Here is a 13788-nt window from a genome sequence, read left to right as displayed (position 1 = left end):
CCTCACTTGCATGGCAAGGGAGGGGAAGAAGCCCTTGAGTTGTTGCCCCTTGTCACATAGCAGGCATTAGCTGCATTGGCAAGTGGCTGCACTCACTTTGTCCTTGTTCAACACCAGTAATGACTGAAAACACAGTTAAAAGATACAACTCTCACTCTTCTCAGACTAGAGACAGACATGATGGTTGGTTGCTAAGGATCACGTGACAAACAGCGAGTTTGAGGTGGCAACCCACCCGCCAAGTTACAGGATGGGCACAATAATCACTTGTGGAAGGCGGGTTAATTAAGTGGGGCACAGACAAAGCACTCATTACATCTTTATTTTCTTTTATAGCCTCTACGTTTTTTGAAGGCTGCCAAAATCTTTTGATGGGCAAGCGGCCCACTGACTGTATGTCTTGCAGGCCTGCTCTAGGATCATAAATTACAGACTATCCAGTGACAGGCTGTACAATTATACAGTCAATCAATAAATAAATAAATATGCTTTATTAAGCACCTATTATGTGCCAAGCACTGTACTAAGGCTGAGGATACAAAAAGAAAAATAAAGAATCCTTGCCCCCTCTACAGTTGCAGATCTGCTTTGGCAGAGGGTTTTTCGTAACAGGGAGTTCTTTACATGAATAAAATAAGAGAGAGAGAAGGAGGATGAGGAGGAGGAGGAAAGAAGGGAGGAAGACGGAGGAATGAAGGAAAGAAAGGAGGGAAAAAGTAAGGAAGGAAGGACAGGAGGGAGAAAAGAGGGGAGGAAGAAAGAAAGAGAGAGAGGAGAGAAAGGAAGGAAGGAAGGAAGGAAGGAAGGAAGGAAGGAAGGAAGGACAGGAGGGAGAAAAGAGGGGAGGAAGAAAGAAAGAGAGAGAGAGGAGAGAAAGGAAGGAAGGAAGGAAGGAAGGAAGGAAGGAAGGAAGGAAGGAAGGAAGGAAGGAAGGAAGGAAGGAAGGAAGGAAGGAAGGAAGGAAGGAAGGAAGGAAATGGAAGAAAGAAAGATGGATGCAAAGCACTGTGCTGGGCACAAAAAAAGAAAACCCTCCTGCATCTCATAGGTTAAAGAAAATAGAATGTAAGATTAATAGATGGTATTGCAATTTTAGGGGTGCTGCTGTAGAGTTAAGGTTATTTCTCGTGGAGGAGTTACCTACCCATTCCACTCTTCAAAAGTGCAAGGTCTTCTGCAGCAGGGGATGGGAGGGCAAGGTCTAGCATTCTGCGGACCCCCACTATCAAAATGCGAATAGGCTGGATAGACACTGAAAGTCAGGCACTAATGCAAGAAGAGAATGGATAGATTATGACGACGGCCTTCAAGGCTTCTGGCAAGCAGCTCCGCACCCCACGATGAAGTAACAGAAGACCTAGACCCGATTTCAGGGTCAGACCCCGCTTTGGGTAGGAGTAGGAGGGGTCGCAAACACTTTCCCACTTAGCCCGAGGCCGGAGAGAAATTCCCGCCCTGGTGGTAGCTCAGGCAGACCCCGGCTGGGGGGTAGGGCTGGTAGAGAACGTGGAGAAAGGGGGTGGAGACTGCGAAGAAGCCCGACTGGAGCTCAAGAAAGTCGCCGGGCCTCCTGTTTGCACGGCGCGTGTTTCCCGCGAGGGCGGCGGATGTCTTGGGCTGTGACACCCGCGGCTTCCAATCACGCACAATGAAGCGGGGCTTGAGCGCCGGAAGTGGGGCCGAAAGAAAACAAGCCCGAGCGGGGACCGAGGCCGGAAGAGGTGGGGGTTCGCTACGGAGGCGGTGAGTGTGTACTTGAGGGGGCTAGTGGTGGGGGCGAGAGGTCCAGGTGGTCTCTCTCGTCTTACCCGCCGCTCCCCCATTCTGCCCTCGGTCCTTGGCCTCGCCCCTCGGGGTCTGTCTGCGCTGTGGCCGCGGAGCCCCAGGGCGCCGGCGGGGCAGGCAGCGCAGGGCCGGGTCGGTCCCCGGGCCGGGCCGGGTGTACAGTTGGCCCGTGTCCTCGCCCTCCCCTGGCGCCCCCGGGGCAGTCTCCCGGCCGGGGCGCCACCCGGGGCGGCACCGGCACGAGTTGGGAGGCCCCGGCCTAGCCTGTTTTGTTCCGCTTTGTTCGTGGGGGACCGAACGGGCCCGGGCGGGGGCTCTTTCCCGGTGTTTGGGGTGGGGGTCCCGGGTCATTCCACTGCCCCCCTTGTGACGTCCAGGAGGCAGTGACGGCGGCTCGGGCAGCTTCCTTCCCCTCCTACCCCCTCTTCTTCTAGCGGTGTGGAGACGGAGGTGGACCAGGGTCTAAGGGAGACATTGGTGTTTGCAGTGCGAGGAGTGCTGCATTGCAAGTCAAGAGGATCTGGGTTCGAATTTACACTTTGCTACTTTATGTGGGAATTTGGACGAGTTCTTTAACTTCCTGAGGTTTGGTTTCCTCCTCTGTAAAATGAGGTTTGGCAGAAAGTCTGCAAACTGTGCATACCTTGACCCAGCATTACCACTGCTAAGGAAGCTACCTTTCAGAGAGATTCAAGACTGCTAAAGGATCTGTATGTGCTGAAGACTAGTAGCACTTTTTGTTGTTGAGAAAGAACTGGAAACAAAGTAGGGTACCCTCAGGTTAGGAAATGGATGAGCAAATTATAATATGTGAATGTAAGAGATATTATTGTGCCATAAGAAATGCTGAAAAGGAATAATTAGAGAATCCTGGGAAGACTTAATGTGAACTCAAGCAGTGACATGAGTAGAGCCAGAGCTATATGTAATGACTACAATATTGTAAACGAAAACAGCTTTGAAAAACTTAATTCTAGAAAAATGAAATGACCAATCTTGACTCCAGAAGTCTATAGATCTTAGCCTTTTTTGGTGGCATTTTAGTGAAACCTTATTAACCCAAGAAGTGTTTTTAAATGCATAATATACAATAGGATTACAAAGGCAACTGTGTTGAAGTACTGTTATTCAAATGTTTTTGAAAAATGAATTTTTGGACCCCATGTTAAGACCCTGTTGTAGATGAGATAGGCCTCCCACCTCTTGGTGAGGAAGTGTTGGTTGGATGTAGAATACCATTTTTTCCAGACGTAACCAGTACAACACAAATTGGTTTTTCTTGACTACATTTATTCCCTACAAGGGAGGGGTTTTTTTGGTGATGATTCAGAAAACAAAAGAAAATAAAAAGCATCATTGAAACATTTTAAAACATGTGTAGGAGGAAGTTCAGAAGGACTCAAATAATCAGTGCAGTATACCACCATGTTAAATTTTAATGTATATTTAAAAAGCTATATGTAATAGATTTAGTGTTTTAGATACAATCCTGTTTTTCTGTCCCTTTTAATATATGGTAATGTTCATGTTTGTTGATGATTTTCATAATTTTACGAAGTAAGGGATTCTAATTAAGTAACCTCTTAAGTCAGAAAGTTTTACCAAGAAATTCTCATTGTTTAATAAAATCTGAAACATGACATTTCAATAGTTAGCTATAAATGAAAATAAGGCTTGGGTATTATTTACCATTTTTATAATACTGTTTGTGAAACTTGATAAAACACTTAGAATCATGAGATCTTAGTGCCACAAAAATCAGTTTTTCTAAATAAATATGTGAATAATAATGGTTTTTCAAGATTGTGAGGAAATAAGATTTTTAGTAAAATAAGCTGCTTCATTATAAAATTTGTATCACGGTAACCCACATATTTTAACCAGTATTTGAATCAATTATGTTATAAATATACTATTTTAACCAGAGAACATTATACGTACCACAACAGTATACTATTCCTGCTCTCAGAGACGATTTCATTTCAAGGTGATATCATAGTCACATTACAAAAACAAAATGTTCTCTTTATAAAGACTGCTTGAAATTTAGTTTAAATTACTTTAACTCCGTGGTAATATATAAACAGTGAAGGTGTTTCAAAGCTGTTTGTCTTGCCTCCCCCTCCTCACATTCCTCTCAGCGCAGTAGAAGAAATGGAACAATGACTTGGAATCATTTTTGTTAACCTTCTTAAGGGTTGTCCACACTGTTTGGGATGTACCCTTCCAGTTTAATCTGTTCCCCATCACCTCTGATGTTAGTTTAGTGAGAGAGGCAAAGTAATGTAGGGTAGAAAACTAGACTTAGTTTCTAGATGGCATGAGTTCACACCCTCCCTATACTTAATTCTTTGCGAACTTAAGTGTTAGTTATATTTATTCTAGTAATCATAAATGCTTTCTGGTACTTGTGTAGAAAAATTGTTCGATTTTTTAAAGTAGTGTAATGTTATTTGTTCAAATAAATTACTAAAAAATTTTTCAGATACCTCAAAGAAAACTGAAAGGCACAGACGATGGGAGATGCGGCAAAACCTTGTTTTTTCAAGCGAAATAAGGAACGTGGAATTATAGAAGATGATTTCAGGAGGGCTTCTCCACAACCAGACTATTTAATAATGGATGATTCTGGTAATGGACATGGCAGTAAAACAGAAAAAGGCCTTCCCCCCAAAAAAGGAACACCAGGGAGCTATGGGAACAGCCCCAGGAAAGGACACATGCTATTTCAAGCAGTCCAAATGTACCTAAAAACATGGGTCACGGTCAAGGAGCAAGAACAAATGACAGCCACAAAGATAATATTAAGAGATGGCTATCTGATGAATTGAACGAAACAGATAACTGGTTAGATTTCAAAACTGGCTCTAGGATTCCTGTTATAAATCGACCAAGAAAAGATGCATTTCAGGAAGGTGAAGATGGCCATAGGTGGCAAGATGGAAGAGGATGCAGAAGTGTAAGATGGCAACTTCAAAAAGACCTAACAAACATAGAAATTTCAGAAATGCAAACAGGAGGCTCTGGTAATATATCCCAACTTCTGCAGTTAAAACCCCAGTGCAAGAATGTCTTTTCATCTAGCATTCTTATCTAAATGAATTTTTATTGCTTTCAGTAGTGGAGTTCCATTTTTTCCATTTCAGGTCTTCTTTCCAAAAAGTAGTCACTTATTTAAAGCATTATTTTAAGAAATATAATCATGACATTTGGACAGTGGCAGAATAGTTCATATCCTGGTCTTATTAGCATGTAACATTTCAGGGTGATCATTTTGTTTCTGTAAATTAATCCACTTAGAACATCAGAAATACAGATAAGAGTTTTGATGTTTAGTTTCTGGGAACACTGAAACCTATCTTAAGGGATCCTCATGTGGTTGATACCAGTTATTCAGAACAAATCATTAATTAATTATAAGTTTTTCCAAAAGGTGAAATGCAGGTAATTTCTTTGAATGTTTTAACTATTTCTGTGTAAATAGCCATCTGAATCATAATTTTTATCAGATGTACAGTAGTTATAGCTATGTCTTTATCAATAAATCAACAGTATGTGAAAAATCCTGAATTAAATTTAAGAAGTTTAGTCATACAAGGCTAGTGATTACTTGAAGAAATTAGTTGGGGTATCATTAGGAATTGTTAAAGGAATAGTGGGTAAATGCATAAGAAAAAAATCCATGATTTTATTATCAGAATGCCTGTTGCATTGTGGGAAATTGTATTAAGTTATTTTGGTTTTTTAACAGGAACATCAGAAAAAATATATATGTAGTAACTACTTAAGAGTTTGTTTGAATACCTATTTTACAGATAAAGAAAGCACAGTCCAATTAAATAGGGTTCCTGAGGTCAGAGTTAATCATTGGTAGAACTAGGGTGAAAACTAAAGTACATTAGTTAATTTATCATATACATAACATAATGAAAAACATTATAAGAAAGTTGAAATTAGGTTGTTTTTTAAAATAGGGGGCTTTCATTTTGCATGTTAAAAAAATTTAACGTTTCTGTTACTTCCACCTTCAGGCAAGGGGTGTAGATGATATTTTATGCAGAAAAGGGAGCACCATCAAAGTTTATTAGAATTCTGTAGTTGGGGCTTTAAGAAAGAAACAAGATAACAAAGAACTTTTTTAAAAGTTACAGTTGAATAGTGCCAGTTGCAGTTCATTTTTGCAGAGTCTGTTCTTAAGCAGCTTACAAATTTGAGACAATACTTGTACGTAAAGACATTGCTAGAAAAAAGTATTCGAACTGAAGAACTCTTCTGTCTTTAGCTCTGTTCTTAAAAAAAAATTCTGTAATTTTAACTGTTTTGGTGGATGAGGATTTGTCCTGGTTCTCTGATTCATCAGCTTTGGGATGGGCACTCCCCTGTGAAAAATCTCCTTCTATCAATGCAGAAAAACAATTCTGCTGCCTTAGAAAGTTACTTAGGATTGTGCAGAATCACACAGTCAATATATGTCAGAGGTGATACTTAAGGCTCTATATCTACTACTTAGAGCTGCTGCTCCAAAACCATCCTATTTTGGGGAGGTCTGGGGGCGGAGAGCAGAGAGTAGTAACACAGTAGCTAAAGAAAGAATTATCACAATAACTTGAAAAACATATTGAATAGAAGTTTAGTCACTGAATTACCAAGATATTCTTAAAGGTAGAAAAACCCGTATGAGATGATTCTATGCCATATACTTTAAAGCAGTTTTATAGATGGGCTCTGATTGCATAGTAATCATGTATCAGATATCAGTTTTTTTAAAAAAAGGAATCTTTCCTTTTTGAAGTGTGGGATTTGCTGTATTTTTCCTGCTAATTTTCCATTTTTTCAATCTTTTCTCTAAAAAAAAGGCTACCAGACATTCAGTTTTGTGTAAGAATTGAATGGCAATTTCAAATCCGGCCTCAGACACATAACACTAAATAGCTGTGTGACCCTGGGCAGTCACTTAACCCCATTGCCTAACCAAAAGAAAAAAAAAAGAATTGAATGGCAACTCTGTCAGTGATATTGCTTGAAATAAATCCACTCAAATGTATTCTCTCAAGCCAGGAAGATTTGTGTTCAAGTCCCATCTCTGATGTCCTGGCTATGTGCTCCTGGCACCAAACTTCTCAGTGCTTAGTAACTCTTGAAAGAAGTGCTGCCCCTGCCTTGCCAGAGGCAGTGGGAACTTTATATACCAGTGAAATCATAGGGCCTCTCTCTGTGCCAAATTGATTCGTGTCTTAGAGATGAAATAATGTATGAGAGAGATATAAATCTTGTTGTTTAAGGTAGAAAAACAGATTTTTGCATGTAGAAAGTACATTTTGGGGGCAGCTAGGTGGCACAGTGGATAGAGCAGCAGCCTGGAAGTCAGGAGGACCTGAGTTCAAATCTGGCTTCAGACCAAACACTTGACAGTAGCTGTGTGACCCTGGGCAAGTCACTTAACCCCAATTGCCTGGGAAAAAAAAGTACATTTTTGGATGAGGTCTGTGATTCCATTGAGCAAACTACATGTGCAGAAAACACAGTAATAATTTCTTCTGTGACATGTGGATCTGTTACCAGTTGCTTTTCCTATCTTGTGCCCTTGGCTCATACACAGTCTAGCATTGGGCAAGGCTGCTTTAGATTTTAAGAATAAAATGTTAACAGGAAGCTTGATGAAACCTCCCAACTATGAAAAGTTGAGACTCGTACATGCTATGCATTGATTAGTTGTTTTGATACAAAGATTTTCTGATTACTTTTTATGATTGTGCTTGAGTGTCTTCCTCCTTGGTAACTGAATTCTGGCCAAATATCAACAGTAATCACATCTCCTCTGCTGTATGTGGACAATGTGGTGTTAATATCAATCTCTGTAGAAAGAAGCCACTACTGTCCAGACATAAGGATAATTGTTTGGATGTGTTGAGTAAGCTATAGAAGATAATAGTTTTAAGATGCTGGTAAGCCAAGTGACCCTGAGAAAGAAAATTGGTATAAAGAAAACTTGGTTCTGTGTAAAAATTAAATGGTTCTCAGTCTTCTGCTACCTCTTTCTGCACAATAAAAGTCCTCCACGAATAAAGCCCAAAGAAGCAAAGCCAGTAGATAGACCTCATTATTACATTGTTAACTCCTCCCCACCTCAACCAGTTCCCCTGTATTAGATATTACAGATAATTATAGAAACTACATTAATGTAAATATTCTTGCCTAGTCTCAAGTTTAAAAAAAAATCTCTCTGTGATTGAGAAAGTATAATTCAGACAGTCATTGAAGGAAGATTACATTATTAAAAGGTGGGGCAAATGACAATGTAGCCACACCTGAATTAAAATCATTCTTGATGTGTTCTGAGAAGCTTTTGACAACATTGTATGTTGCAAATTTGGTCTTGGATAGCTACTTTCAGAACAATAAGTTTTGACATTTTGACAAATGTTTTTCAAAAATTCCTTTGGAATATTTGCAAGAAAATTTCAGTATTGTCTTAATTTCCTGAACAAATTGTTTTTAAATTTTTAGGGGAAATGAAAGAAGTGTTATTCAGTTCAATATACAGTTAATAATAATTGTTGGATTTGTATTAGATTAATACCATTAAGGGTAGTATATCCACTTACAATTATGCACAAAAATATGAAGAGATTACTTTTAAAAAGTTACTCATAATTCCCTGTAGCATCATAGCTTCAACTTAGTTTATTTCTTTTGCTTCCTATTATTGAGATAATTTAGATTGATTTTATGAAGTTGGAAAAACCACTTGAAGGTGCAACTTTTTATCTAGAAACCTTGCAGAGATATCTTCTTGCTGATCTCACTAAAGGATGCTTCTTATGATAATTGCTACTTAGAAAAGAAAAAGAAGGAAGGAAACAAACACTTATTAAGCACTTACTATGTTACTATGTACCAGTCCTGTGCTAAGGGCTTTGCCATTATTATTATTATTATAATCCTCATAACGATCGTGCTGGGAGGTTGGTGCTGTTATTATCCCCATTTTACAGTTGAAGAAATTGAGGCAGGCTATATGACTTGCCCAGGGTTATACAGCTAGTAAGTGACTGAGGCTGGATTTGAACTAAGGTCTTCCTGATTCCAAGATAATGAGCATATTTTTAAATCTCATAAATAAGATGCTTTACTTTCTAAAATAATTTTTTTGCCTTAATTCTCTCCCTAAAACTGTTTCATTTCTTTATAGGACTGTGTCTTAAAGGTTTTTTGGGGGACTTCCTTTGTACTACTTTTCAGTTGCGCTTTCCCCAACTGTTATTTTTTTACTTTTTTCTCCCAACAGCCAGGGATAGTATTTTTAGGAGCTTCTCAGAAAACATAATTTGTGTTTCTTATATAGTGATATAAGCAGAGTGTTACTTAGCGTTTACAGCTCTTGTCAACAATTTTTTTGTTGGCGTGTTTTGGTTTGGAATGAAGATCCAGGGCCTCCAACTGCCACAGAATTTTTCTTTTAAATGACTGACTCATTTCTGGTCTTACACATGTGGTAGGACTATATGTGCTGAGTTATGCTGCATACTTGACTTAGAAATAGTGTATTTTTCTGTTGGTGTACACTTCCAAAGTATAATTTTTCTGTTGGTGTACACTTCCAAAGAATAATTTTTTAAACTATTCTTTGAACCATTTGGATCAAAACTTGAACTTGAGATTCAAATTGCTTTGTTTTTAGAGCTGTGCAAGGACCCATCCAAAGCTGCATAAAACCAAATAATTTTTCAAAGTTTTACCCCGTAATCCTTATTTCAGTCCCATAGACAGATGTTTGCATTTTGTAAGAGGAGCAGATTATTTCTTTGGCCTGAGGGAGATGAGAACCTAGCAGAGTTCATGAAGAAATAAATTTATTTTTGGAAAAAAAGGTTATTTTGGTAATATTAACTCTTCCCCTTCCTCATATTACTTGAAATATGTAAACTAATTAGGTAATGATAATGGGGAAAGGTAAAAGTTTGAAGAAAATAGGAAATAGTTTAATGCTGTTAAGTGTTAGTAAGAATTCACATATTCTGACATTTTTTGGTCTCAGGACTTTGGGGTGTTTTATAAATTGCCTTTTGCTGAAAGATTTAATGGCCAAATATTGGGTTTCCTTTCTATCATGTGTTTTATTCATAAGTTTCTGATATGGATTTTTTGGTGGTTGTGGTTGTTGTTTTGTTTTTTAGTCTGTTGAGTTAAAAATAAAAGCTTGTCTAAATTCAATTTAACAGCAATTTTTAAAGCACCTCTTACATGAGGGTTACTGCTGGGTGCTAAGAATACAAATATTTTAAATGGTGGTATTCCTATCCTGAAAAAGAGCTTATAATGGCGTAGAAATTGACTTTTATCTGAATAGTATGTGCAGGCATGCATTCAGAAGTCATACTCTTTACCCTTAAGTTTCTTTTCCATTAAACTGCAAGAAAAGTATAAAAAATAATGACTAAAGTAGATTTTCTCGCTTAAGGCTTTCCATTTTCTAAGCATGCCATAAAAATTCATAATGGGGGACAGCTAGGTGGCACAGTGGGTAGAGCTCCAGCTTTGGAGTCAGGAGGACCTGAGTTCAAATGTGGCCTCAGATACTTACTAGCGTTGTGACCCTGGGCAAGTCACTTAACCCTGACTGCCTCACCAAAAAGCAAAAAAAAAAAAATTCATGATGAACAAAAACAAAAAGCTGGATGCTGTGTGATTATAATTTCCAAGAAACTTGGCCCTGCAGAAGAGTTCAGAAAATACATCTCCTTGTCTTTGCAGAGGTAGAAGACTATGGATATGGAATATTGAATATAATGTCATATTGAATTGTGATAATTGTTTGTCTGAACTCTTTGGGAGTTTTTTCCTCCCTCTTATTCTTTGTTATGAGGAATTGCTTACTTAGTAGGGAATGGATGAATTTAGAAATTGTGATGGAAAAACAAAAGATTTAAATTAAAATTTCAGGAAAGAATCCTTTGTATACCTTATAAAGGATTGAAATAGCCATGAGGTACTTAAAGTCAAGTGAACTTGATTATAGGAAAACCACATCTTTTCTACTGCTCAGTTTAACAGTCCAGTCTTTTCAGCTAAAATGGATAGTTAGTCACACCTAACTTTTTTTAAGTGGAATACTGCTAATGAAATTCATTTTAACTTAAGAAAACAAGAAGCCAAAGAAACCCAGAAAATCGAGGAGAACTAGAAAAGAAGAACATGATGAAGAGGAAGATATGGATGGCCCTGTTATAGATGAGTCAGTGCTGTCAGTGAAAGAACTACTGGGCTTACGACAGGCTGAGGAACGATTAAAGAGAGATTGTATTGACAGGCTAAGAAAGGTAATGTTTTCTCACATACTTTCATTAACAATAGGCAGTATTTTTAATGTTGAAAGTTACTTTTCTATTATTAAGGATCAAACACTACATGTTAGACCACATTCCATAGAATTAAATTACGTGGAATTATATATTCTATATAAATGTAACTGTTTTTACAAAATTTCTGGTATTATATTCATTGACTTAAAGTTAGTGATGTGTAATGGTTAAATAAAGTTAATTTACTCTTCTACACTTCAGGAAATAGACAGGAACTAACTTTTGGGCTAACTTATGAGTGGCAATATTTATATCTTTCTAAATTTCAGCGCTCACGAAACTACCCCACAGCAAAATACATATGCAAGCTCTGTGATGTCTTAGTTGAATCCATTGCATCTGCTCATAAGCACATCAAAGAGAAGAGGCACAAGAAAAACATAAAGGTAAGTTAATATGTAACATAATTTGATTGATACGTATAGAAATTTATATTTTGTCATCAGTTGTCATTTTGATATTCATATCTTTCTCTATATTAGTACCCCAATTTTGAAACTTTTACTAGGGCTATGGTAGGAGGCTGCGTCTAGCGCCTGATGACCAACATAGCTAAGCATGAAGAAGTTCATCACCAGAACACTGGCCATTCAGTGATAAAGTCTTCGGCTATGGTAATAACATAAAGGCTAGTGTTAGACTGAATCTGTGATTTCATTGATGTAGGGAACTCTCCCAGATGAGGAAACTCTCTTTAACAATGCAAATGGGCACCTTCTCTGCAATTTGTAGTCTTAGAGAGTTGCCCAAAGCACTAAAAGGGTAAGGGACTTGCCCAGAGTCACACAGCCAGTATGTGTCAAAGACAGGACTTGAATCCAGGTCTTATTGGCTTCAAGGCCAGTTCTCTATCCACTATTCCATGCCTGACATGAAATAGATAAAAATTGGCCCCCAGGCCTGTGCAACTCCCTTCTGCTTGTATTCGGTGGTGCAAAGTAGCATGAAAGAAAATATCTGTATAGCCCATCTATGGACTGTTTACTTGTTGCTACTCCTAAATCTCACTAAGATCTTTGTCCAGTGACCCGGGTAGTTGATATGGTATTGGAGAAATTGAACCATGTCTTTATTGAAGACACAGAAGACACAGAAGTTGGAATTAAACAGAAGGATGGCTTAGGCCCGGGTTTTCTTTGTAGAAATGAGTAAAGGAGTTGACAGGGCTGGTTTTATTCAGAGGGAAATAAAAATGTCATTTCATGAAATACCTGATCATCACATCTTGGCCAAATCTCCTGATAAATAATAGACAAAGGGGACTGCCATGACAATAATTGTAGCATATGTGCTAACATTTCTTGCAGAGGAGAAAGTACGAAGAACTTGACAAGTTCCTCAAAACCAAGTGAACATATACCTTGATACTCAGTGACTTCAGTATGAAGGTGGGCACAGGGAAAACAACCAAAAAATGTGTTGGAAAATATGGTTCAGGATTAAGAAATTAAAGAGACCAGAGGCATATAAATTACTCAGAAGCCTCACGTATGTATCATCAATACTTGTTTCAGAAAGCATCAGAAGGCATTGGGCAGGACAAGCACTAAACAATATCAGGGTTTTTTTAATGAAATTTACTGTGTCTTAATAGAAAAGAAATGTCTGGTTACTAAAATGGGATTCATTTCAGCATTATCTGTCAGCTGGTGTTCAGGTCATTGACTTCATGGTAGTAGTGTGGTATAGTGTTGGACTTGGATGAGAAAACCTACATTCATATTCTGCCTCAGATACTTGCTAGCTGTGTTCATGGGCAAGTAATTCAATCTCTCAGAGCTTTAGTTTCCCCATCTATAAAAGGGGATAATCCTGTCACCCTAGCTCACAGGGTTGTTGTGAGAAAAGTGTTTTGTGAATTTCAAAGTGCTATATAAATTCTATTGTTAATACAGCAAAACTAAAAATTAGTAAATTAGAAAAAAAGATAAAGATAACACTACATGTAATTACAGTAGTTCCTACCTCACATATTTGAATAAACTGTGGAAAATGGATAATAATAAAGATATTAATTCTGATTATCACTATTTCTTAGGAGAGTTTAACCAGTATTCAGATCACCACAACAAGGAGGCCAAAAGAATTTAAGTATTGTCTCAGCCAGGAAACACTTGTTCAGTGGAGAGATATGATAGCCAAGCGTATCATCAGCTTAGAATACAAGCTCATTTGTTAAATATTATGAAGGTGAATATGAAAAGATTATGAGCAGTTTTGCTTCACAAAAAAATGAAAAGTGTTGGAGGAAACAATTCTGCAGAAAATTTATTGTGAGACCCAACTAAGTGGGATTATCCCAAGAATATCAACGTTACAGAAAAATCTGCCAGCATTTTATATTAATCTATTAATAGGGAGAGAAGAGGGACAGCTAGGTGGCACAGTGGATAGAGCACTGGCCCTGAAGTCAGGAGGACCTGAGTTCAAATCCGGCCTCAGACCAAACACTTGACACTTACTAGCTGTGTGACCCTGGGCAAGTCACTTAACCCCAATTGCCTAAAAAAAAATAAAAATAAAATAGTGAGAGAAGAACCAACACATTTGTCCTTTTAATAGCTGATAAGGAAGTAGAAATGGTACTCAAAATAATGAAGTCAAGAAGAGCATCTGAACAGACCAAATACATTCAGAGGAA

General features: G+C 38.1%; 1 protein-coding gene and 1 long non-coding RNA gene across 3 annotated transcripts in view; one reads left to right on the top strand and one right to left on the bottom strand.

Moving 5' to 3' along the window:
• Nucleotides 1-1562, bottom strand: part of LOC110202664 (uncharacterized) — a 48908-nt gene extending 47346 nt beyond the window's left edge. The window contains exon 1 of one of the 2 annotated variants that reach the window (XR_013486080.1): nucleotides 1145-1562. This is a non-coding gene — a long non-coding RNA (uncharacterized LOC110202664). The remainder of the gene's footprint in view (nucleotides 1-1144) is intronic. The other variant, XR_013486078.1, reaches the window with a different exon arrangement.
• A 45-nt stretch (nucleotides 1563-1607) lies between these two features.
• Nucleotides 1608-13788, top strand: part of TUT7 (terminal uridylyl transferase 7) — an 84746-nt gene continuing 72565 nt past the window's right edge. The window contains 5 exon segments of the mRNA XM_078153000.1: nucleotides 1608-1743; nucleotides 4271-4503; nucleotides 4506-4811; nucleotides 10927-11105; nucleotides 11417-11533. Coding sequence (XP_078009126.1) covers nucleotides 4302-4503; nucleotides 4506-4811; nucleotides 10927-11105; nucleotides 11417-11533 — 804 coding nt within the window. The 5' untranslated portion in view covers nucleotides 1608-1743; nucleotides 4271-4301.

The sequence above is a fragment of the Phascolarctos cinereus genome, unplaced genomic scaffold (genome assembly GCF_003287225.1).
Source record: "Phascolarctos cinereus isolate Bilbo 61053 unplaced genomic scaffold, phaCin_HiC Scaffold_4;HRSCAF=312, whole genome shotgun sequence".
In the NCBI taxonomy this organism is placed as follows: domain Eukaryota; kingdom Metazoa; phylum Chordata; class Mammalia; order Diprotodontia; family Phascolarctidae; genus Phascolarctos; species Phascolarctos cinereus.
Note: the sequence above shows the minus strand (reverse complement) of the source record. Positions and strands in the feature narration are given on the sequence as shown.